Raw genomic sequence first — 25471 nt, forward strand, 5'->3', positions numbered from 1 at the left:
ATCATAGCCTCAGTCTTCTCATCTGTGAAATGGAGACAAGTAGAAAGCAAAGAAACAAAAATGCATTGCAGATTGGGATAAGGACTCTATGGGACATCTACCTCACCAAGGAAAAAAAGAATGGAAGAATTACTTTTGGACTATAGTGCCCAGAATCTTTCGTATAGGTGGTGGAAACTGTAGTCTGAAGAAACTTTTCCAAACTTTGCCAAGAACCTGGGAGTTGGAAGCTAAAAACATGTGAATGACTCAAAGTCTGTATAAGTGCTACATATGGGGCTTCTACACCAGGCATGGGCAAACTTCGGCCCTCCATGTGTTTTGGACTTCAATTCCCAGTAGGCTGTTGGGAATTGTGGGAGTTAAAGTCCAAAACACCTGGAGGACCGAAGTTTGCACATACAGTAGAGTCTCACTTATCCAAGCCTCGCTTATCCAAGTTTCTGGATTATCCAAGCCATTTTTGTAGTCAATGTTTTCAATATATCGTGATATTTTGGTGCTAAATTCGTAAATACAGTAATTACAACATAACATTACTGCATATTGAACTGCTTTTTCTGTCAAATTTGTTGTAAAACATGATGTTTTGGTGCTTAATTTTAAAATCATAACCTAACTTGATGTTGAATAGGCTTTTCCTTAATCCCTCCTTTTTATCCAAGATATTCGCTTATCCAAGCTTCTGCCGGCCTGTTTAGTTTGGATAAGTGAGACTCTACTATATCTGCTCTACACTGTCGAATGAATGACACTATTTTAACTTTCATGGTTCAATATTATGGAATCCTGGGAGTTGTAGTTTGACAAGGTCTTTTATCCCTCCCTGCTGGTGCCTCAACAAACTGCAAGTCTTACGATCCCATGGCACCGAGTGAAAGTGGTATCAAACTGCATTCATGCTACAGTAGAGATGCACATTAGAAAATGTTGACCATTTCCGCTACCTTGGCAGCCACCTCTCCACAAAAGTCAACATCGACACTGAAATACAACACCGCCTGAGCTCTGCGAGTGCAGCATTTTTCTGAATGAAGCAGAGAGTGTTTGATGACCGGGACATCCGTAGAGAGACCAAGGTGCTTGTTTACAAAGCCATTGTCCTCCCAACCCTGCTCTACACCTGCAAAACGTGGATGGTCTACAGATGACACTGAAATACAGCACCGCCTGAGCTCTGCAAGTGCAGCATTTTTCCGTATGAAGCAGAGAGTGTTTTGAGGATCAGGACATCCGTAGAGATACCAAGGTGGTTGTTTACAAAGCCATTTTCCTCCCAACCCTGCTCTACGCCTGCAAAACGTGGACGGTCTACAGATGACACTGAAATACAACACCGCTTGAGCTCTGCGAGTGCAGCATTTTTCCGTATGAAGCAGAGAGTGTTTTGAGGATCAGGACATCCGTAGAGATACCAAGGTGCTTGTTTACAAAGCCATTCCCCTCCCAACCCTGCTCTACGCCTGCAAAACGTGGACGGTCTACAGATGACACTGAAATACAACACCGCTTGAGCTCTGCGAGTGCAGCATTTTTCCGTATGAAGCAGAGAGTGTTCGTAGAGAGACCAAGGTGCTTGTTTACAAAGCCATTCCCCTCCCAACCTTGCTCTACGCCTGAGAAACGTGGACGGTCTACAGACATCACACCAAACTCCTAGAGCGTTTCCATCAGCATTGCCTCAGGAAAATCCTGCAAATCTCTTGGGAAGACAGGCGGACAAATGTCAGCGTGCTGGAAGAAGCCAAGACCACCAGCATTGAAGCAATGCTCCTACGCCATCAACTCCGCTGGACTGAAGGCCACGTTGTCCGAATGCCCAAAGATCACCGTCTCCCAAAGCAGTTGCTCTACTCCGAACTCAAGAACGGGAAACGTAATGTTGGTGGGCAGGAAAAGAGATTGAAAGATGGACTCAGAAAATGTGGCATAGACACTGAGAACTGGGAAGCCCTGGCCCTTGAGCGCTCTAATTGGAGGTCAGCTGTGACCAGCAGTGCTGCGGAGTTCGAAGAGGCATGAACGGAGGGCTTAAGGGAGAGACGTGCCAAGAGGAAGGAGCGTCAAGCCAACCCCGACCGGGACCGCCTTCCGTCTGGAAACCGATGTCCTCACTGCGGGAGAACATGCGGATCAAGAATAGGTCTCTTCAGCCACCTAAGAACACACACCCAAGACACTAAGGATGGAAGACAATCGTCCTCAAGCTAAGAGGGATCGCCTTAGTAAGAGCTGCACCGATAATATTTTATACTGCGTTAATGTGGGAATGTGGGAGCTCTAGTTCAGAGGGTGCTACCGAGAAACATCCAACAGTTAAGATCCCATTCCTCCCCTCCATCCAAACCACAACTCCCACGCTTCTCCTGAGCATCAGGGTGGATGGTTGAGTCCATCCATGTGCAAGACGTCCAAAGAAGAGCAAAGGGATGGACTTACGGTGTTGCCGAGGTTGCGGAGTCCGGTCAAACCCTGCACCGTTTTGGAGCTCTGCGGAGAAAGAAAAAGAAATGTGAAATAATGCAATCATTTTGGAGAGCTATTGGGAGGGACCAATGCGACCAGGAAACACAAATGTGGGAGAAAAGGCAACGACTTCTATATTATGTTTTTATATGTGACCTTCCAAGATCTCTTCATTATAATTTATTTATTTATTTATTTACAGTATTTATATTCCGCCCTTCTTTCTCACCCCAAAGGGGACTTCAGGGCGGATTACAATGAACACCTATATGGCAAACATTCAATGCCAACAGACAAACAACATATATAGACAGACACAGAGGCATTTAACATTTTTTCCAGCTTCACGATTCTGGCCACAGGGGGAGCTGTTGCTTCACTGTCCACTAGTGGCTGTACTTCCTCATTCCTTTCCTCGTGTTTTGCTGGCAGTTTTATGATGTTGTAAATTAGTTAAATTAGCCTCCCGCATAAAGCGTACCGAAATTTTCCTAATTGACAGATGCAACTGTCTTTCGGGGCTGCATAGGTCAACAGCAAGCCGGGCTATTTAATGGTCGGGGGCTTAACCCGACCCGGGCTTCTAACTCATGACCTCTCGGTCAGTAGTGATTTATTGCAGCTGGTTACTAGCCAGCTGCGCCACAGCCCGGCCCATTATAAACCTCAAACTTTGACACATAATTAAAACAATGTGATTGATTGCTGAGACGTGACCTGCCTATTTATTAGTCTGTATTCTTTTCTGCATTGCTTAACTGAAGAAAATAAACGCATGTTCCTTATTCAGCATTCCAAAATCTGATGTTATTTGTCTCCAGGTGTGGCTGAGAGAATGGTGCCTTGGCTTTCTATAGGCTCAATGCGCACCAGCTTTGTTGCATGCACAAAATGATTAAAAGCACCATAAGCGATATACAGTAGAGTCTCACTTATCCAACATAAACGGGCCAGCAGAATGTTGGATAAGCGAATATGTTGGATAATAAGGAGAGATTAAGGAAAAGCCTATTAAACATCAAATTAGGTAATCGTTATACAAATTAAGCACCAAAACATGATGTTATACAACAAATTTGACAGAAAAAGTAGTTCAATACGCAGTAATGCTACGTAGTAATTACTGTATTGATGAATTTAGCACCAAAATATCACGATGTATTGAAAACATTGACTACAAAAATGTGTTGGATAATCCAGAATGTTGGATAAGCGAGTGTTGGATAAGTGAGACTCTACTGTATATTGAAAACATTGACTACAAAAATGTGTTGGATAATCCAGAACGTTGGATAAGCGAGTGTTGGATAAGTGAGACTCTACTGTATATTGAAAACATTGACTACAAAAATGTGTTGGATAATCCAGAACGTTGGATAAGTGAATGTTGGATAAGTGAGACTCTACTGTATATTGAAAACACTGACTACAAAAATGTGTTGGATAATCCAGAAAGTTGGATAAGTAAGTGTTGGATAAGTGAGACTCTACTGTATTTACGAATTTAGCACCAAAATATCACGATATATTGAAAACATTGACTACAAAAATGCATTGGATAATCTAGAACGTTGGATAAGTGAGACTCTACTGTAGTATCAAACTGCTATAATAATAAATAAACTTTATTTTTATATCCCGCCCCATCTCCCTGAAGACACTCGGGGCGGCTCACAACAGGGACAAGCCTGAACAACGACACGAAATATTTGACAAAACTTAAAACATTTCAACAATAAACAAAATAATATAATGAACAATACATTAAAATCCAAGCAGATAAAATCAGAGTAATTAAAAGCGAACCAACGGGGACAGGTTTCATAAAGTGCTATATCATGGAAATAAGTAACAGTGATAAATAAGTAACAGCTATAATTGTATGGTGTGGATCTATTCTAAAAAGCATTCAGGCGATGGATGTTTTCGAAATGTTCTTTCTCACCAGGTATTGAATAGCACCTGAGCCGTGCTGTTCCTATGCCATGCTGTCCGTGTTCTTTCTCCCCTCCTCTCTCCTTGCGTTGGGTTTATTTTTATGCAGGTGCCGTTTTCAAGGACAAACAAGGGCTTGCCTTGCCAAAATGGCTTAAAGAAACAAATAATTAAGAATGAACCCGAGACAAGGCTTTGGGCCCTTGGCCAAAGGCCTGGGAAGAACATGCGGCGCAAGGGAGTTGCCAGACGTTTGCATCCGCTCGCAGTGTGCTCAGAGGAGGGTAAAGTCCCGTTTCCGTTACATGTGCCATGCCAAAAGCGGCACGTTTCGGGCACCGGCAGCACTTTGGCCGTTTATTGGACCTGGCACGCGGACTCTGGCCGCAAATGTTCGGAGCGCATCCAGCTGGGACAGAGGTCGGTTTGTGGCCATAGTCAATCTCCTTGAAGAAGTACTTTTATAAAGTTGGGTGCCTTGCCAAACTAGAAACCCCATGATGCCATAGACCTGGGTCATGGCAGTTCAAATGGTGCCAAACTGCATTAATTCTACAGTGTGGATGCACCCAATTTGAGTGGAAATATTGGGAGCCCCGGTGGCGAAGTGCATTAAAGCACTGAGCTGGAGACCGAAAGGTCCCAGGTTCAAATCCCGGGAGTGGTGTGAGTGGCCGCTGTTAGCTCCAGCTCCTGCCAACGTAGCAGTTCAAAAACATGCAAATGTGAGTAGATAAATAGGTACTGCTCCGGCAGGAAGGTAACAGCACTCCATACAGTCATGCCAGTGGCCACATGACCTTGGAGGTGTCTACGGACAACGCCGGCTCTTCGGCTTAGAAATGGAGATGAGCAACAACCCCCAGAGTCAGACACGACTGGATTTAACGTCAGGGGAAACCTTTACCTTTACTTATATATAAAATAATATATATATAAATATTATATTAAAATGTTATAATTAAAATATTTAATGAGCACCAACCCCCAGAGTCGGTCACAACTGGACTTAACGTCAGGGGAAAACCTTTACATTTACTATACTCAAATATACCCCTGGTGGCACAGTGTGTTAAAGCGCTGAGCTGTTGAACTTGCAGACCAAAAGGTCCCAAGTTCAAATCCCGGGAGCAGAATGAGCACCCGCTGTTAGCCCCAGCTCCTGCCAACCTAGCAGTTCGAAAACATGCCAATGTGAGTAGATCAATAGGTACCGCTCCATGCAGTCATGCCTATGGCCACATGACCTTGGAGGTGTCTATGGACAACGCTGGCTCTTCGGCTTAGAAATGGAGATGAGCACCAACCCCCAGAGTTGGACACGTCAGGGGAAACCTTTACCTTTACTATACTGTCTCCTTGAATGAATCTGGGCACCGATATTATTTGATAGCCATTGGGTTTAGTGCTTTGCACACCGAACTGTGACTCTAGAGACCAAAGTTCGAACCCTGATTGAAATGGAAACCCATTGGGTGACCTTGAATAAGTGCCACTCTCTCAGCCTCAGAGGAAGGGACTTCTGAACAGATCACACCACAAAACCTTGCAATCGTTTCGCCTTAGGGTTGCCGTAGGCACACAACAGCAATGATACTGTTTGGCTCCTTTGGTGCTCATCTACATTCGGGGCTCAGGGGGTTAAACCTGGAACTAAGTTCTACATTTTGCCCTCATTGCCAGCATCCCAGAAAGTGAGGAGGAGGAGGAGGAGAGGAAGGGGACCGCTGTGCCGGCAGCTCCAAAATAGCAGCACTCCGCGTGCGAATGTAGGAGGAAAGCAGCACTCCCCTCCTGTCCCTGACAACAGCCCAAAATAGACCGGCTCCAAATGGCACAAAGCTTGGCTCGAACGGCACAGCTTCACAGCATGTTGCTTGCACGCTGCGTTGCTGTGCGCACAACATTGCACTCCCTTCCTCCAATTCTTGTGATGTACAGAGCAACACAAGAAACCAGGGTTCGGATCCCCACTTGGCCATGAAAGCCCATTGGGAGACCTTTAGTGAGTCGCTCTCTCTCAGCCTCAGAGGGAGCCGAGAAAATCCCGTGATCGGTTCATTGTAGGGTCACCATGAGTCAGAAACAGAATGAAGGCAATGATGACAGATTCGGGCCTTATTGCCAAGCATTTCTCATATGTGTGTATGTGTAAACACAGGCATTCCAAATCTGGATGAAACAAAAGCTGAAATCCAAAACAATGCTGGTCCCAAGCAATTTGGAGAAGCAGGGTTGTTGTAAGTTTTCCGTGCTGTAAAGGTAAATGTAAAGGTTTCCACTGACGTTAAGTCCAGTCCTGTCTGACTCTGGGAGTTGGTGTTCATCTCCATTTCTAAGACGAAGAGCCGGTGTTGTCCGTAGACACCTCCAAGGTCATGTGACCGTAGGGGTGACTGCATGGAGCGCCGTTACCTTCCTGCCGAAGCGGTACCTATTGATCTACTCACATTTTGCATGTATGGCCATGTTCTAGGAGCCCCAGTGGCGAAGTGCGTTAAAGCACTGAGCTGGAGACCGAAAGGTCCCAGGTTCAAACCCTGGGAGCGGCGGGAGCGCCCGCTGTTAGCTCCAGCTTCTGCCAACCTAGCAGTTCGAAAACATGCCAATGTGAGTAGATCAATAGGTACCGCTCCGGCGGGAAGGTAATGGCGCTCCATGCAGTCACGCCTATGGTCACATGACCTTGGAGGTGTCTACGGACAACACCGGCTCTTCGTCTTGGAGATGAGCACCAACCCCCAGAGTCAGACATGACTGGACTTAACATCATGGGAAAACCTTTACCTTTTTTACTATGGCCATGTTCTAGAAGTATTCTCTCTTGACGTTTCGCCCACATCTATAGCAGGCATCCTCAGAGGTTGTGAGGTATACAGAGAAACTAAGCAAGGAAGGTTTATATATATCTGTGGAAAGTCCAGGGTGAGACAAGAACTCTTTGTCAGTTGGAGGCCAGTGTGAATGTTGTAGTTAATCACCTCAATTAGCATTGAATAACTTCATCTCCTGGCTTCTTCCTGCCTGGGGGCATCCTTTGTTCAGAGTTGTTAGCTGCCCTTGGTTCCCATGGACACAGTATATTATTTGAGAACACAGAAATGCTTGACCACTCCAACAACTATCCTGTCAGATTGAACACAGAGGAGCCATTGAAATCCACAAGCATGTGGACAACTTCAACAGAAAGGAGGAAACCATACTGGCTACCAGTATTAAAAAACCTCAAAAACCTGAACAGTAAATAAGAAGCAACACTCTGAAAACAGAGGAGTTCCAGACATTGGAACCAAGGGCAGCTAACGACTCTGAACAAAGGATGCCCCCAGGCAGGAAGAAGCCAGGAGATGAAACCATTCAGTGCTAATTGAGGTGATTAACTACAACATTCACACTGGCCTCCAACTGACAAAGAGTTCTTCTCTCACCCTGGTTCCCATGTCTGGAACTCCTCTGTTTTCAGAGTGTTGCTTCTTATTTACTGTTCTGGTTTTTGAGTTTTTTTAATACTGGGAGCCAGATTTTGTTCATTTTAATGGTTTCCTCCTTTCTGTTGAAGTTGTCCACATGCCTGTGGATTTCAATGGCTTCTCTGTGTAGTCTGACATGATAGTTGTTGTGGTTGAGCATGTCTGTGTTCTCAAATAATATACTATGTCCATGGGAACCAAGGGTAGCTGACTCTGAACAAAGGATGCCCCCAGGCAGGAAAAGCCAGGAGATGAAGCTTTTCAATGCTAATTAAGGTGATTAACTACAACATTCACACTGGCCTCCAACTGACAAAGAGTTCTTCTCTCACCCTGGACTTTCCACAGATATATATACAGTAGAGTCTCACTTATCCAACATAAACAGGCCGGCAGAATGTTGGATAAGCGAATATGTTGGATAATAAGGAGAGATTAAGGAAAAGCCCATTAAACATCAAATTCGGTTATGATTTTACAAATTAAGCACCAAAACATCATGTTAGACAACAAATTTGACGGAAAAAGTAGTTCAATACGCAGTAATGCTATGAAGTAATTACTGTATTTACGAATTTAGCACCAAAATATCACGATATATTGAAAACATTGTCTACAAAAATCCGTTGGATAGTCCAGAACGTTGGATAAGCGAGTGTTGGATAAGTGAGACTCTACTACCCTGTTTCCCTGAAAATAAGACATCCCCAGAAAATAGGACCTAGTAGAAGTTTTGCTGAATTGCTAAATATAAGGCCTCCCCCGAAAGTAAGACCTAGTAAAGTTTTTGTTTGGAAGCATGCAGGATCGATAAATGTACATACCATAGATTGTTGTACATGGAAATAAAGGTAGTAACAAGAAGTTATAATAATAATAATAGAACTTTATTCTTGTATCCCACCTCCATCTCCCAGAAGGGACTCAGGGCAGCTTACACAGGGACAAGCCCAACAGCAACATAAATTTACATACAAACAGAAATTTAAAACAGTAATTTAAAAACAGTATAGCAATAAAATATAATATGGACATTCTTGAAAGGGTTCACAGTTTGGTTACGCTGGTTTGTGATGACAACTACTATACAGTAGATAATAAATTTTCATTTTTAAAAAAATTCAACCATAAATTTGAATGTATGTGGAAAAATAATACATCCCCTGAAAATAAGACCTAGCGCATCTTTGGGAGCAAAAATGAATATAAGACACTGTCTTATTTTCAGGGAAACAGGGTATATAAACCTTCCTTGCTTAGTTTCTCCATACCTCACAACCTCTGAGGATGCCTGCCACAGATGTGGGCGAAACGTCAGGAGAGAATACTTCTGGAACATGGCCATACAGCCTGGAAAACATATAGCAATGCTGTGGTCCCGGCCATGAAAGCCTTCGACAACAAATTTGGAGAAGGCATAGTCAAGCTTTCAAGGCTCCATTGCGTCCTTCACCAGGTGTTCAAAATGGATAAAATTCTTGTTTGGCGGGAGGGAATGAATTCCTTTTGCTTCCACTTTCTTTGTCACGACACCCTTGGATAGATTATTACATGGTTCCACAAAACTTTTCTCTCTCTTTCCTTACAAAGTCTCTTTTCTCCCGGCCAGCTTGGCTCGGCCTCAGCTGTTATGTGCAGCCAAACCAGGAGAAGCCACAGAGGGGCTGAGCTGTTCTTTGGGGGAGGAAGAGAGAAGAACTGTCAGCTCTTACGTAACAGCCCTGGCTCCGTTCATCCGGCGAATAAAGGAGGCTGGGACTCAGGTGCCTGTTACATAAGGGCAACACAAAGGGAGCTTCTGAAAGGGCACCAACCCAACAAGGTCAGGGAAAGCCCGAGAGTTGGGAAGCAGAAGGGGATGGACATCAACAAGCAACCACTTTGGTGACCTTATCATAGGGGTTCCTTGGCTTTTGCCTCAGTGAAGGCTGAGAGAGTGTGGCTTGCCCAAAATCACCCATTGGGTTGCCTTGACCGAGTGTAATTCAAACCCTAAAACAGGGGTTCCCAAACTTTTTAAACAGGGGGCCAGTTCACAATCCTTCGGACTGTTGGTGGGCCGGACTATAGTTGGCCACTGAGCAATAATAATAATAATAATAATAACAATAACAACAATAATAAAGAGGGTTGGAAGAGACCCTTTGGGCCATTGAGTCCAATCCCCTTCTGCCTTTGTGTACTGAAAGCACAAGCAAAGCATCCCTGACAGATGGCCACCCAGCCTCAATGTTAATAATAATAATAACAACAACAACAACAACAACAACAACAATAATAAATGTGCCATGCCAAAAGATCTTAGCTGGCATTTGGAAACAATAGACACTGACAAAATTACGATCTGCCAACTGCAAAAGGCCACCCTACTGGGATCTACGCGCATCATCCGAAAATACATCACACAGTCCTAGACACTTGGGAAATGTTCGACTTGTGATTTTGTGATACGAAATCCAGCATATCTATCTTGTTTGCTGTGTCATACAATAATAGTAATACAGTAGAGTCTCACTTATCCAAGCTAAACGGGCCGGCAGAAGCTTGGATAAGCGAATATCTTGGATAATAAGGAGAGATTAAGAAAAAAGCCCATTAAACATCAAATTAGGTTATGGTTTTACAAATTAAGCCCCAAAACATCATGTTTTACAACAAATTTGACAGAAAAAGCAGTTCAATACGCAGTAATGTTATGTTGTAATTGCTGTATTTACGAATTTAGCACCAAAATATCACGATATATTGAAAACATTGACTACAAAAATGGCTTGGATAATCCAGAGGCTTGGATAAGCGAGGCTTGGATAAGTGAGACTCTACTGTAATTGTTGTGCCAGCTGTCAGCTCTAGTTTGTAGTGCAGTTTTCTTGTATTGATTCTTTGATTGCTGTTCTTTGAGGATTTTCACACAGTCCTAAATGCTTGGGAAGTGTTTGACTTGTGATTTTGTGATACGAAATCCAGCATATATATCTTGTTTGCTGTGTCATACTTATAATAAAAAAGAGGGTTGGAAGAGACCCTTAGTCCAACCCCCTTCTGCCTCTGCGCACCAAAAGCACAAGCAAAGCATCCCTGACAGATGGCCACCCAGCCTCGATGTTAATAATAATAATAATAATAATAATAATAATAATAATAATAGGGGTTGTAAGAGAAGAAGAGACCCCTTGGATTATTTAGCCCAACCCCCTTCTGCCCTTGTGCCATGGGGGCCGAATAAATGGCTTCGATGGGCCGCATCCGACCCCGGGCCTTATTTGGGGATCCCTGCCCTAAAAGGTAAAGGTTTCCCCTGACGTTAAGTCCAGTTGTGACCGACTCTGCGGGTTGGTGCTCATCTCCATTTCTAAGCCGAAGAGTCGGCGTTGTCCATAGACATCTCCAGGTCATGTGGCCGGCATGACTGCATGGAGCGCTGTTACCTTCCATGTTCCAGAAGCTCTCTCTCCTCACAACCTCTGAAGATGCCTGCCCCAGATGTGGGTGAAATGTCAGGAGAGAAAGCTTCTGGAACATATTCATACAGCCCGAAAGACTCACAGCAACCCAGTGATTCCGGCCATGAAAACCTTCGACATACTATGTATGTTTTATAGCACAGCGTACACAGGCAAACAGCAAGAGAGCAAAGCTTTTTTGTTTGTGTCAGGAGCAACTTGAGAAACTGCAAGTCGCTTCTGGTGTGAGAGAATTGGCTGTCTGCAGGGACGTTGCCCAGGGGATGTTGGCCGGGTATTTGATGTTTTACCATACTGTGTGGGAGACTTCTCTCATGTCCCCGCATAAGGAGCTGGAGCTGTCAGAGGGAGCTCAGCCACTCTCTACGGATTCGAACTCATGACCTGTCGGTCAGCAGTTGGCCAGGTGTTTGGTGTTTTACCATCCTGTGGGAGGCTTCTCTCATGTCCCCGCATGGGGAGCTGGAGCTGACCGAGGGAGCTCACCCACTCTCTATGGATTCGAACTCATGACCTGTCGGTCAACAGTTGGCCAGGTGTTGATGTTTTACCATCCTGTGGGAGGCTTCTCTCATGTCCCCATATGGGGAGCTGGAGCTGACAGAGGGAGTTCACCCACTCTCTCCAGATTCAAACTCATGAATCTGTCTGTCAGCAGTCCTGCCGGCACAAGAATTTAACCCATTGCGCTACTGAGAAAAAAGTGCTGAACCACTATCATGATGTGCCGTTCCCGGCCTTTGGCAAAATTTTGGCCAAATCTGCCCGGAGGCTTTGCCTTGCTTTTCCTCCGAGACAGTGTGACTTGCTCACAGTCACCCAGTGTGTTTCATGTCCGAATGCGGATTCAAACCCTGGTCTTCATCATACTCCAATGATCATGGCACGATGTGCATTTTGCTTTGTATTTTTTTGGAGCAGGAATGATCCTTGGCATACTGAATGGGAATGGATAGAGACGTGCATTCGCTGTCCGTCTCTGTCCATAAGTACAGTAAGAGAGGGTCAAAGGGGAAAAGCTGAATAGTCATAATCTGATCTCAAAACGGTCAGGCTTGTAGGTTCGACATACTCTTCCCATTGGGAATCCTGAAACCCACCAGGTACAAAATAACAAAACAAGCTCTAAGAATTCACATGGAAAGTTTTGGAATTTGTGAACGGCACCAAAATAAAGTCCTCGTGTCCTTCCATAACTGGTCCCTCCCTCTCTTCGCCTCCCCAGAAATTTATTTTCGAAAAGGAAAACATGTTAGAAGTCGCTGTGTTTTCGTTTCCCCGGACAAATCCGGAAGCCTTTTGGTCACCTTCGGGTCAAATTGCAGCCCAAACTCCAGAAGATGTCCGGACTTGCAACAGTAAAAATACATGCCGGGGAGGTAAATAGCTGGAGGCAGTTACCTTTTGCTTCGTATCAAAATAGAAACGAAGGGAGGGAAGTCCCTTTGCTTTCACTAAGACTGCATTTTTTCACTAAGACTCCCCATTTTTCATAGCAGCAGCATGTATGATCTGCTTTCTCCTGTCTCGAGCTCTAGCAGATAGCAGGATATATGGGAAGCCACGTTAGACAGAATCAGATCTGATGTCTTGAAATGATTCATGCCAGACTTTTTTGTCACAGAATAATAATAATAATAATAATAATAATAATAATAATAATAATAATAATACGTAAAGGTTTCCTCCTGACATTAAGTCAAAAAAACCAAAGAGTCAGCATTGTCAGTAGACACCTCCAAGGTCATGTGGCTGGCATGACTGCATGGAGTGCTGTTAATAATTTTATAATATCTATATCTATATATGCATAATAATAATAATAATGATAATAATAATAATAATATAATAGTAAAGCAAAGTGAAGAACCTGCTTTTATTGAAGTCAAAAATCATAAATTCCTCAAAGCACAGCAGACAAAAAAACAGTACAAGAAAACCGCACTACAAACTAGAGCTGACAGCTGGCACAACAAAACATTGCATGGAAAGTTCCTTGACAAAAGTGAAGGAAAAGCTGAGAAGGAGAAGACCTGGCTCTGGCTCACGAATGGGACCCTGAAGAAGGAGACAGAAGGCCTGATCCTTGCAGCCCAGGAGCAAGACATCAGGACAAAGGCAATTCAGGCCAAGATCGAAAAATCAGCTGATGACCCAAAATGCAGACTGTGCAAGGAAGCCAACGAAACCATGGATCATATCCTCAGCTGCTGTAAGAAAATCGCACAGACAGACTACAAACAGAGGCACAACTATGTGGCCCAAATGATCCATTGGAACTTGTGCCTCAAGTACCACCTCCCAGCAGCAAAGAACTGGTGGGATCACAAACCTGCAAAAGTATTGGAAAATGAGCACGCAAAGAGACTGTGGGACTTCCGAATCCAGACTGACAAAGTTCTGGAACACAACACACCAGACATCACAGTTGTGGAAAAGAAAAAGGTTTGGATCATTGATGTTGCCATCCCAGGTGACAGTCGCATTGACGAAAAACAACAGGAAAAACTCAGCCGCTATCAGGACCTCAAGATTGAACTTCAAAGACTGGCAGAAACCAGTGCAGGTGGTCCCGGTGGTGATGGGCACACTGCGTGCCGTGCCAAAAGATCTCAGCCGGCATTTGGAAACAATAGACATTGACAAAATCACCATCTGCCAACTGCAAAAGGCCACCCGACTGGGATCTGAGCGCATCATCCGAAAATACATCACACAGTCCTAGACACTTGGGAAGTGTTCGACTTGTGAGTTTGTGATGCGAAATCCAGCATATCTATCTTGTTTGCTGTGTCATAATAATAATAATAATAATAATAATAATAATAATAATAATAATAATAATAATAATAATAATAATAATACATCACACAGTCCTAGACACTTGGGAAGTGTTCGACTTGTGAGTTTGTGATACGAAATCCAGCATATCTATCTTGTTTGCTGTGTCATAATAATAATAATAATAATAATAATAACAACAACAACAACAACAACAACTTTATTTTTAGAAAATAAGTAAAGAGACTCCAAAGACCATCTAGATGGTTTCATAAAACCATAGGTCAGGAAAGGGATCCCCAAAGGCCATCTAGACAATCTCATAAAACCATAGGTAAGGAAAGGGATCCTCAAAGGCCATCTAGACAATCTCATAAAACCATAGGTAAGGAAAGGGACCCTCAAAGGCCATCTAGACGGTCTCATAGGACCATAGGTATGGAAAGTGACCTCCAAAAGCCACCTAGATGGTCGCATAAGTCTGTAGCTAAGCAAAGAGACCTTCAAAGACCACATAGACTTAGGTCAACCCTAAATCTATAGTTTAGGACAGGGGCCAGGTAAATAACCTTGGAGGGCCGCATCCGGCCTTAGTTTGGGGACCTCTAGTTTAAGCAATCTCTTAATTTTTGCTACCAGGCCATGGCTCTCCTGGGTTTCAGCCAGGAATCTTTTCCACTTGAAGATGATAAGGACTGAACCTGGGACTTTTTGCATGGAAACCAAGCCACAGCTTCCCTTTACCTTGATCTGTGCCACCTCCTGTCAGATCTATCTATGCCAGGGTACTTTAAGGCCACGGTCAGGTCAAAAGTAATGCTATTTTTGGCACCTGGTTTTGCTATCAGCGGGCATTATCCTCGCTTTGACCCTCCTCTCTCGGGGCAAAGTTGCGGGTTGCGGCAAGTGTCCAAAGTCCGTGCGACAAAATTGGTGTCACAGCAGAATCGAGAACCTTGGATCTGCCAACCTCTCTCTACCAACTTGGTATCTACAATTTCCCTGCCCGGCTTCCTCTGCCCATGGACAAAGAGTATGAAGCAGCCTCAAACAAACAAGCAGCCTCAAACAAAATAATAATAAAAAAGTGATACAAGAGACCATAGGATAATTCTGCCTGAAATGCAGGCATTTATATTTTACTATCAAAGGAAATACAGTAAAAAGTATTTTTAATGTACTAAAAAGCAAAATATACTATTCTAGGAGTAAGAACATGATTTATTACTAGCCTTAATGAAATATAGACTTATCATAAATGTACATTATATTATTCTTCTATATCTCTTTGTTAACCAAATGATGACATACTGCTTGGAAATCCTGACTATTATTATTACTACTACTACTACTACTACTACTATTATTATTATTATTATTATTTTATTTTCCAACTGTCGTACTGGAACAGCAATGATGGTTTAGTTTAACAGTTTTTGGCAGTTCTTTGTTAGACCAGTTCCAATGTCAGCTGCTTCCAACCTAGTGATTTTATTCGAAGTGGTTAATGCCAGTGCTAATGCTTTTTGGTGTGTTTCTTTGCCAAGTACTTTTTCATTTTTATATCGCCATTTGTTTAGATTTATTTTTCTTTCATTTTTATATAATATGGACACTTTAGCTTTGTTTTTAGTATTTGGATTTTTTTCTCTCTCTATCTCTCCCTCTCCCTCTCTCCTTTTGATCCTTTTTTAATCTCAGTTTTCCTACTTTCTATACAATCATGTTCTGCTGAACTTGCAGACCGAAAGGTCCCAGGTTCAAACCCCGGGAGCGGCATGAGCAGCCGCTGTTAGCTCCAGCTTCTGCCAACCTAGCAGTTCGAAAACATGCCAATGTGAGTAGATCAATAGGTACCGCTCCGGCGGGAAGGTAACGGCGCTCCATACAGTCATGCCTATGGCCACATGACCTTGGAGGTGTCTACGGACAACGCCGGCTCTTTGGCTTAGAAATGGAGATGAGCACCAACCCCCAGAGTGTGAGTAGATCAATAGGTACTGCTCCGGTGGGAAGGTAACGGCGCTCCATGCAGTCATGCCAATGGCCACATGGCCTTGGAGGTGTCTATGGACAATGCCGGCTCTTTGGCTTAGAAATGGAGATAAGCACCAACCCCCAGAGTCAGACATGACTGGACGTAACGTCAGGGGAAACTTTTACCTTTACCTTTATGCAATCAAATATTCTCACTCTTTTGATGTTAATTTACTCTATCTTATAAGGTAAAACTTCAATAAAAATTGTTTTAAAAAACAAACATGGTGCAATATATACCTCTTAGCACCCCAAATGGGCCATTCCTGCAAACAAGATCATGGTTATGGAAAGGCGGTGGGTCATACCTTGGTTTTATTGAGCACCAGACCCACGAAGGTTGAGACCAGGAGGGATCCCGGCATGGGGCTCTTGCTCCGAAGGTCTTTGGGCATGCGGAGGAAGGGCGAGGCCGGGGGCTCCTCGGGGATGGTCACCGTGTAGGAATTCCTCATGCTTCCTGCCCCGGTGCCACCTCCTTTTCTCCTCTCCGAAAGAAGGCAAAGGCAGAGAGAAGGAACCCAGAGGACAACGCGGAGAAGGCTTTGCTCGGCCTCCTTTGTGGAGAACGAAATGCAGTCCTGGGGGGACCTTGACAGACCCAACCCAACCAAGGTGAGATCCGAACCAACGTTGAGAAGGACAGCGAGCCAGCTTCTTTGGGCAAAGCAGGAAAACGTCCCCAGATTCTTCTCGCTCTCCGTTGCACGATTGGGTCTGTAAAGCCACTCCGGTGCCACTTTGTGCTTCCAATCACTTATCTTTCAAAAGGTTCTTGAAAACTGAGCTGTCAATCCAGATGAAGGTCCTGGTAGAGCCAGCCTGACCAAGGTGAGATCTGAGCCAACATTCAGAAGAACAAGGAGGCAGTTTCCAAGTATCCAAGATTCTCCCTTCTTTCTCCTTATTAGATTGGTCTGTGAAGCCACTCTGGTGCCACTTTGTGCTTCCAATCGCTTCTCTTTCAAACGGTTCTTGAAAACTGGATGTTGGTGAGCTGTCAATCCAGGTGAAGCTCCTGGTAGAGCCAGCCTGACCAAGGTGAGATCAGAGCCAACATTCAGAAGAACAAGGAGGCAGTTTCCAAGTTTCCAAGATTCTCCTTTCTTTCTAGATTGGGTTGATAAAGCCACTCCGGTGCCACTTTGTGCTTCCAATCACTTCTCTTTCAAAAGGTTCTTGAAAACTAGACGTTTTGATGCTCCAGGTAGAGCCAGCCTGATCAAGGTGAGATCTGAGCCAACATTCAGAAGAGCAAGGAGGCAATTTCCAAGTTTCCAAGATTCTCTTTTCTTTCTCTTTAATAGATTGGGTTGAGAAAGCCACTCCGGTGCCACTTTGTGCTTCCAATCACTTCTCTTTCAAAAGGTTCTTGAAAACTGGACGTTTTGATGCTCCTGGTAGAGCCAGCCTGATCAAGGTGAGATCTGAGCCAACATTCAGAAGAACAAGGAGCCGGTTTTCAAGTTTCCAAGATTCTCCTTTCTTTCTCCTTAATAGATTGGGTTGAGAAAGCCACTTCGGTGCAACTTTGTGCTTCCTATCACTTCGCTTTCAAAAGGTTCTTGAAAACTGGATGTTGGTGAGCTGTCAATCCAGGTAAAGGTCCTGGTAGAGCCAGCCTGACCAAGGTGAGATCTGAGCCAACATTCAGAAGAACAAGGAGGCAGTTTCCAAGTTTCCAAAAATATCCTTTCTTTCTAGATTGGGTTGATAAAGCCACACGATGGTTCCACTTTGGTCTCCAATCGCTTGTCTTTGAGAAGATCTTCAAAACCCAAGCTGTCAGTGCCTCCTTGGCCCTGCACTTTTCTCTCTTTTGCCTCCTTTGGAATGTGCGCCCGAGCGAGTGGAGCTGCTGACGGCACCTGAACCTCTCTGACATCAACCCAAGGAGGTGGAAGAGGCGCAGGGCAGGCAAGTCAGCCGAGGAGGGCTCCTGAAGGGAGGCTCCGACGGACGGAGCGCCAGGCCTCTTCCAGGCACCGGTTGGAGGGGGGAACCAAGGGCCACCCCCCGCCTTGGCTCGGCCCACTCTGTGCGGCTGTCATAGCAACCGGCCTCAACCAAGCTGGTGACTAAAAATGACAAATAACACATCTCCCCAACCCACTCTAGCCACAGAATATGGGGAAATTTCCAAAGATTTAGCAAGACCTGTACGTGTCATTTGTGTATCCGCTGCTCTTGTGTGCCTTCGCGCCCTAAGGTGAAGTAAACACTCCCAAGCAAGCCAGAATGGTTGGGGCATGATGTGCATTGCAGTCGGAAAGGTCATGTTTCCATGTTCTAGTATCACTGCCCACCAGTCCCTCTGTTCAACATATGCACAGATGAGCTGCTGAAAAAGAGATAGGAGTCCGACGCATGAATCTAGAGTTCCATTGCATGCAATAGGTAAGGTAAAGGTTTTCCCATCACTGTAACTGTCATAGCTCAATAATAATAATAATAATAATAATAATAATAATAATAATAATAATAATAATAATAATGGTAAAGGTAAAGGTAAAGGTTTTCCCCTGACGTTAAGTCCAGTCGTGACCAACTCTGGGCGTTGGTGCTCATCTCCATTTCTAAGCCAAAGAGCCAGCGTTGTCCGTAGACACCTCCAAGGCCATGTGGCCACTGTTACCTTCCTGCCAGAGCAGTACCTATTGATCTACACACACTCTGGGGGTTGGTGTTCATCTCCATTTCTAAGCCGAAGAGCCGGCGTTGTCCTTAGACACCTCCAAGGCCATGTGGCCGGCGTGACTGCATGGAGCGCCGTTACCTTCCCGTTGGAGAAGTACCTATTGATCTACTCACACTCTGGGGGTTGGTGTTCATCTCCATTTCTAAGCCGAAGAGCCGGCGTTGTCCGTAGACACCTCCAAGGTCATGTGGCCACTGGCATGACTGCATGGAGCGCCATTACCTTCCCACCGGAGCAGTACCTATTGATCTACTCACACTCTGGGGGTTGGTGCTCATCTCCATTTCTAAGCCTAAGAGCGGGCGTTGTCCGTCGACACCTCCAAGGTCATGTGTCCACTGGCATGACTGCATGGAGCGCCATTACCTTCCCGCCGGAGCAGTACCTATTGATCTACTCACACTCTGGGGGTTGGTGCTCATCTCCATTTCTAAGCCCAAGAGCCGGCATTGTCCGTAGACACCTCCAAGGTCATGTGGCCAGCATGACTGCATGGAACGCCGTTAGCTGTGAGTTAATAACATTCCAAACAGGCAAGAATTGGTCATCTTGAGCTACACATTTGAATCCAAATTTTATACACAGAGTGCCTCTGTGCTCACCTAGAGTGCACAAAGTCTATTTTCACAGGCACCTCTCATATATCTAAAGCCATGGTAGAGAAGCATGCCATTTGGGAGGAAAACTCCATTCGGAGCCGCCTTCCTTTCTCTTTCCATAAAACCCGGCGCCCGCTCGATGTGTTTTCGCAGCGCTTCCAACTGTCCTCCAACCAAATCTCTTTGTTGCCGACGCTGCAGAGAAGCTAAGTTTAGCTTGGATGAGGTAGAGCTATTTTTGGCAGCGTTAAAAATAAATCCAGGGAGCCGGGCTGGTGTGGCTTTTTGCGGCACTATTTATCTCCAAGGACGACAATCCCTCCGCCAGCATGTCGGTGTCACTCCGGTTGATGCGGCCGGTGAGCAAAGAGATAGAAAACATATGCGCAGGACACACTGGACGCACCGATGGGTACAAATGCACACCAATATACGTAGCACACTGACATATGTGGCACAATGAGATGTGATGCTGTGTGAAGGGATGCAAGTGATGTGACGGCAACGCAATGGTGCTCACACATATGGCAATTTTATGCGCTGTTGCCGAGCACATAGAGATGTGAGTCCACAAAAGCACATAGAATAGAATCACGGAGTTGGAAGAGACCCCTGGACCATCTAGTCCAATCTCCTTCTGCTGTACAGAAATATACAATTAAACCACTCCCAACTGATGGCCATCTAGCCACTGCACCATTGGCTATATTTTTAGGGATGGTGGGAGTTGTAGTCAAACAAATCACCATTTCATGAGTGATCCCTGCGTCAAGCAATGCCACTGCTATTGCAAATCCTTGGTATTCTAAATATTTATTTATTATTATTATTTATTTACAGCATTTATATTCCGCCCTTCTCACCCCGAAGGGGACTCAGGGAGGATCACATTACACATATAAGGCAAACGTTCAATGCCTTTAACATAGAACAAAGACAAGACAAACATAGGCTCCGAGCGGGCCTCGAACTCATGACCTCCTGGTCAGAGTGATTCATTGCAGCTGGTTGCAACTGGCTGCTCTCCAGCCTACGCCACAGCCCTGCCTTCCTCTGGCTCACAAAACATTATCTATGAAGAGAGATACACTGCTCCTGGACAAGGAGGTTTGACTTACCGTATATACTCGAGTATAAGCCCCCCCAAATATAAGCCGAGGCACCTAATTTTACCACAAAAAATCTGGGAAAACATTGACTCCAGTATAAGCCGAGGGTGGTAAATTTCAGAAATAAAAATAGAAACCAATAAAATTGCATTAATTGAGGCATCAGTAGGTTAAATGTTTTTGAATATTTATATCAAGCTCTAATTTAAGATAAGATTGTCCAACTCTGATTAAATCATGATTCTCATCTTCTTCAATGTAAATGTGCTTATGCATCCTTTTAATAATAATAGAGTAAAATAATCAATGTAATAATAATACAGTAGAGTCTCACTTATCCAACATAAAGGGGCTGGCAGAATGTTGGATAAGTGAATATGTTGGATAATAAGGAGGGATTAAGGAAAAGCCTATTAAACATCAAATTAGGTTATGATTTTACAAATTAAGCACCAAAACATCATGTTATACAACAAATTTGACAGAAAAAATAGTTCAATACGCAGTAATGCTACGTAGTAATTACTGTATTTACGAATTTATCACCAAAATATCATGATGTATTGAAAACATTGACTACAAAAATGCGCTGGATAATCCAGAACGTTGGATAAGCGAGTGTTGGATAAGTGAGGCTCTACGGTATTACATTTATTATTTTACTCTATTATTGTTGTGACTTTTACATTTATTTTACTCTATTTATATTATTGGATAATAATATAATATTTATATTATTGGATAAGTGAGACTTTACTGTAATAAGATCAGAGTGAAATAATAAATGTTTTAATAATAATAATAAAAATAGAGTAAAATGAATGTAATAGCAGCAACAATAATAGAGAGAAATAATAAATGTAATAATACCAATTATAATAGAGAAAAGTAATAAATGTACCATATATTCTCGAGTATAAGCTGACCCCAATATAAGGAAACCAGGACCCTCACTCGAGTATAAGCTGAGGGGGACTTTTTCAGTCTTAAAAAAAGGGCTGAAAAACTAGGCTTATACTCGAGTATATACAGTAATGGCAAAAGAGATGACGACACTCCTCGTAAATTCTCTGTATTAAATCACCCCAGACATTGCAGTCTCTGGCTGGCAAAACGCTTGCCAACAAGGCGGCACCGGGAAGCCGTCCTGGGCTGGCCGTAACCCAGAGTGACCCACAAGAATGGCAAGTCAGAGCAACTCCTAGGTTGGCATTATGTCATATTTTTTATTTGACGGGTGACCCTGATTTTTTGGCTTGCGCTTTGAGCGAGGAGGATGGGGAAAGCTTTGAGCATTTTGCAGAGTGGGGCAGAAACAGGGGGTGCATCTACACTGTAGAATAAACACAGCTTTGACACCACTTTAACTATTATGGCTCAATGCTATTGAACAGGTATGGGCAAACTTTAGCCCACCCTCCAGCTAACATCTCCCAACAGCATCTGAGGATATGATCAATAGTTTCGTCGGTTTCCTTGCACAGTCTGCATTTTGGGTCATCAGCTGATTTTTCGATCTTGGCCTTAATTACCTTTGTTCTGATGTCTTGCTCCTGGGCTGCAAGGATCAGGCCTTCTGTCTCCTTCTTCAGGGTCCCATTTGTGAGCCAGAGCCAGGTCTTCTCCTTATCTGCTTTTCCTTCAATTTTGTCAAGGAACTTTCCATGCAATGTTTTGTTGTGCCAGCTGTCAGCTCTAGTTTGTAGTGCGGTTTTCTTGTACTGGTTTTTTGTCTGTTGTGCTTTGAGGAGTTTCTGATTTTTGACTTCAATCAAAGCAGGTTCTTCACTTTGCTTGACATATTCTGCCAGGGCATGTTCTTCTTCTTTGAGTGCTTGTTTTACTTGTAAGAGTCCTCTGCCCCCTGATCTTCTAGGCAGATATAGCCGGTCAACATCACTGCGAGGATGCAGTGAATGATGAATGGTCATGAGTTTTCTTGTTTTTCTGTCCAAATTGTCCAGTTCCATCTGTGTCCAGTTTATGATGCCAGCAGTATATCTTATGACAGGTATGGCCCAGGTGTTTATGGCCTTGATGGTGTTGCCTCCATTGAGCTTGCTTTTGAGAATTTTTCTGACCCTTTGTGTGTATTCTTTGCTGACCACAGTTTTCACATGTTCATGCTTGATGTTGTCCAGCTGTAGTATGCCCAGATATTTATAGGCCTCTGGCTGGTGACACTTTATTGTTTGGCCATTAGGCATATTTATGCCCTCACTTTCAATGATTTTTCCCTTCTTCAATGCCACTGTTGAACATTTGTCCAAACCAAACTCCATGCTGATATCAGTGCTAAAAATTCGAACAGTGTTGGTCAGAGGCTGGATTTCAGTTTCCGTTTTCCCTTACAGCTTCAGGTCATCCATGTACATCAAATGTGAAATTATTATTATTATTATTATTAACTGAACACAGAGGGGAAACAAATTTAGTTGCACAGAAGTCCTAAATCTACCCTGCAACACATTTCAGCGCAGATGCCCGAACCTCTCAGAATGAAGACGAAAGTGGAAAATTACCAGCCTGCACATGAGGTCAAGGGTTTACAAGACAAATTGCTCCTGCAAGAAAGAACACACGTTTCTGCAAAGCTGACCTGTCTCCAGGTGCATTAATTGCTCCGTTGTCCCTGTCCCCAGTCAACGGGTTTACAGCAAACAGATCCGAGTCCCGTGGAAACTTGGAGAAGCTGCTGACTACAACCAAACAAACAGAGCCCTCCCCTCCTTGATAACGCTGTCTGGGAAGGGCTTAATTTTAATATATCTCAGCATTTGAGTCCCCAGACCTTTCCTACTTGCCTCGGTGATGGTATCTTTGGGTGTTTTGTGACCGGCTTCTCTCCAAGACACTGAATCCTAAGGTTCAGTGTTGGCTTCTCATTGTTGTTTTGGAGATTGCACTAAGCTTATATATGAAGCATTGCTCAAGCATTGGAGGGGCAACTGCAACATGCATATATACATAAAATAGATAGAAAGATGATAGATAGAAGATAGTCCACAATGAACTGGAAATTTCCTCTATTTAATATATTTGCAAAATGCTGAATCCCGCACTTTTCTGTGATGATCATACCACACTTCCAAAGTGCTGTTATACTACTTTAAATCCCATGACTACTTCCTGTTGAATCCTGGGATTTGAAGTTTAGGGATAAGACCTTTAAAATGCCCAGCTAAACTAAACTACAAATCCCAGGGTTTCACAAAAGGCAGGTGTAGGATTGAAAGTGGGTTCGAAGCATGTGATAATGTCCTCATGCTCTTGGCTCCGGTGGGACCTTTAAAATGCTCAGCTAACCTAAACTACAAATCCCAAGGTTTCACAAAAGGCAGGCGTAGGATTGAAAGTGAGTTCGAAGCATGTGATAATGTCCTCGAGCTCTTGGATGGCATTTCCAAGTTGACTCCAATGGGACCTTTAAAATGCCCAGCTCAACTAAACTACAAATCCCAGGGCTTCACAAAAGGCAGGCGTAGGACTGAAAGTGAGGTCGATGCGTGTGATAATGTCCTCATGCTCTTGGCTCTGGTGGGACCTTTAAAATGCCCAGCTAAACTAAACTACAAATCCCAGGGTTTCACAAAAGGCAGGCGTAGGATTGAAAGTGGGTTCGAAGCGTGTGATAATGTCCTCACGCTCTTGGATGGCATTTCCAAGTTGACTCCGGTGGGACCTTTAAAATGCCCAGCTAAACTAAACTATAAATCCCAGGGTTTCACAAAAGGTAGGCGCAGGATTGAAAGTGGATTGGAAGCGTGTGATAATGTCCTCACGCTCTTGGATGGCATTTCCAAGTCGGCTCCAGTGGGACCTTTAAAATGCTCAGCTAAACTAAACTACTGTTGTGACAGCCACCGTATAGCCAGAGTGAGGATGAAGAAGGGGATTATGGGTTTCAGATACAAGAGCCAGTTGAGCCAGAAGATGATGGCATGGGAATACAGGCTGATTCCAAGGCTTGAGAATTGCAGTTTGAGCAGAATGAACTGCTGACCCCAGAAGCTATAGATAACAGCCAGGATGGCATTCCCATGGGAATTAATGAGCAAGAGAGCTCTCAAGTCCCGGTTCAGGTGCAAGATAACGAAGACCTTGAATTATCTAGGGCGGACCGTCTGTTATGGAGAGGATTTCAGGTCCGTAGGAGTGAGAGGCTGGCGGGAAAGAAAGAGGCCACTTCTGGGAAAAGAAATGCCTTTCTAGGGTGCTTTTAAAAGGGTGTTTTTGCAGATAGCTAGTCGTCAAAGCAAATCCTCGCTTCATCTGTGTGGATGTTCTTGTTTCAAGCCTAAGAGAAGTTTTCCTGGATCTTTGTACTGGATTTTTATGGCTTATGAACTAATTGGATTCCTATTGACTTTTTTACTGCAACTTTGAAAAACCTTTCAATTGCTTGCTTTGATTTATATATTTGCTTTTGCTCAATAAAACTTCAAAAGACTTTCTTCTGTGTCTGACTGTGTGTCTATAGCAAGGTGAACTATTCTGAGGTGCGACAACTACAAATCCCAGGGTTTCACAAAAGGCAAGTGTAGGATTGAAAGTGGGGTCAATGCGTGTGATAATGTCCTCACGCTCTTGGATGGAGCTCCGGTGATGCCTTGCCTTTTACGTGCATAATAACAGGGTACATTGAGCGTTTCCTTCACGGCTAGCGGACACTGTTAGCTCAAGGAAAAGGCATGTACTTGGAAACACTCATGTACCCTGCTATTATGACCTCAGTGCCGGGAGCAAGAGGAGAGAGTCGAATAAATTCTGCCGATGAACTCTGGCTTAGTTACAAAGTGTTCTCCCCGCGTGAATATCAAAGCTGTTTTTTCAGAGAGAGAGAAGAGGGTCCAAGTTGCAGGAACGGGGCAGAAAAAGCCTTCGAGAACGGCAGGGCATCTCAGCAAGCGGC

General features: G+C 44.0%; 1 protein-coding gene across 6 annotated transcripts in view; it reads right to left on the bottom strand.

Annotated features, from left to right (window-relative positions):
* usp2 (ubiquitin specific peptidase 2) overlaps positions 1-25471 on the bottom strand; it is an 88550-nt gene that overhangs the window by 24653 nt on the left and 38426 nt on the right. For 5 of the 6 annotated variants that reach the window (XM_062960783.1, XM_062960779.1, XM_062960778.1 and 2 more), the window contains one exon: positions 2440-2490. In XM_062960783.1, the coding sequence (XP_062816853.1) occupies positions 2440-2490 (51 nt within the window). Of the gene's footprint in view, positions 1-2439; positions 2491-16461; positions 18114-25471 lie in introns of those variants that run through there. The other variant, XM_062960784.1, reaches the window with a different exon arrangement.

Source organism: Anolis carolinensis, unplaced genomic scaffold (genome assembly GCF_035594765.1).
Source record: "Anolis carolinensis isolate JA03-04 unplaced genomic scaffold, rAnoCar3.1.pri scaffold_8, whole genome shotgun sequence".
NCBI classification, from domain to species: domain Eukaryota; kingdom Metazoa; phylum Chordata; class Lepidosauria; order Squamata; family Dactyloidae; genus Anolis; species Anolis carolinensis.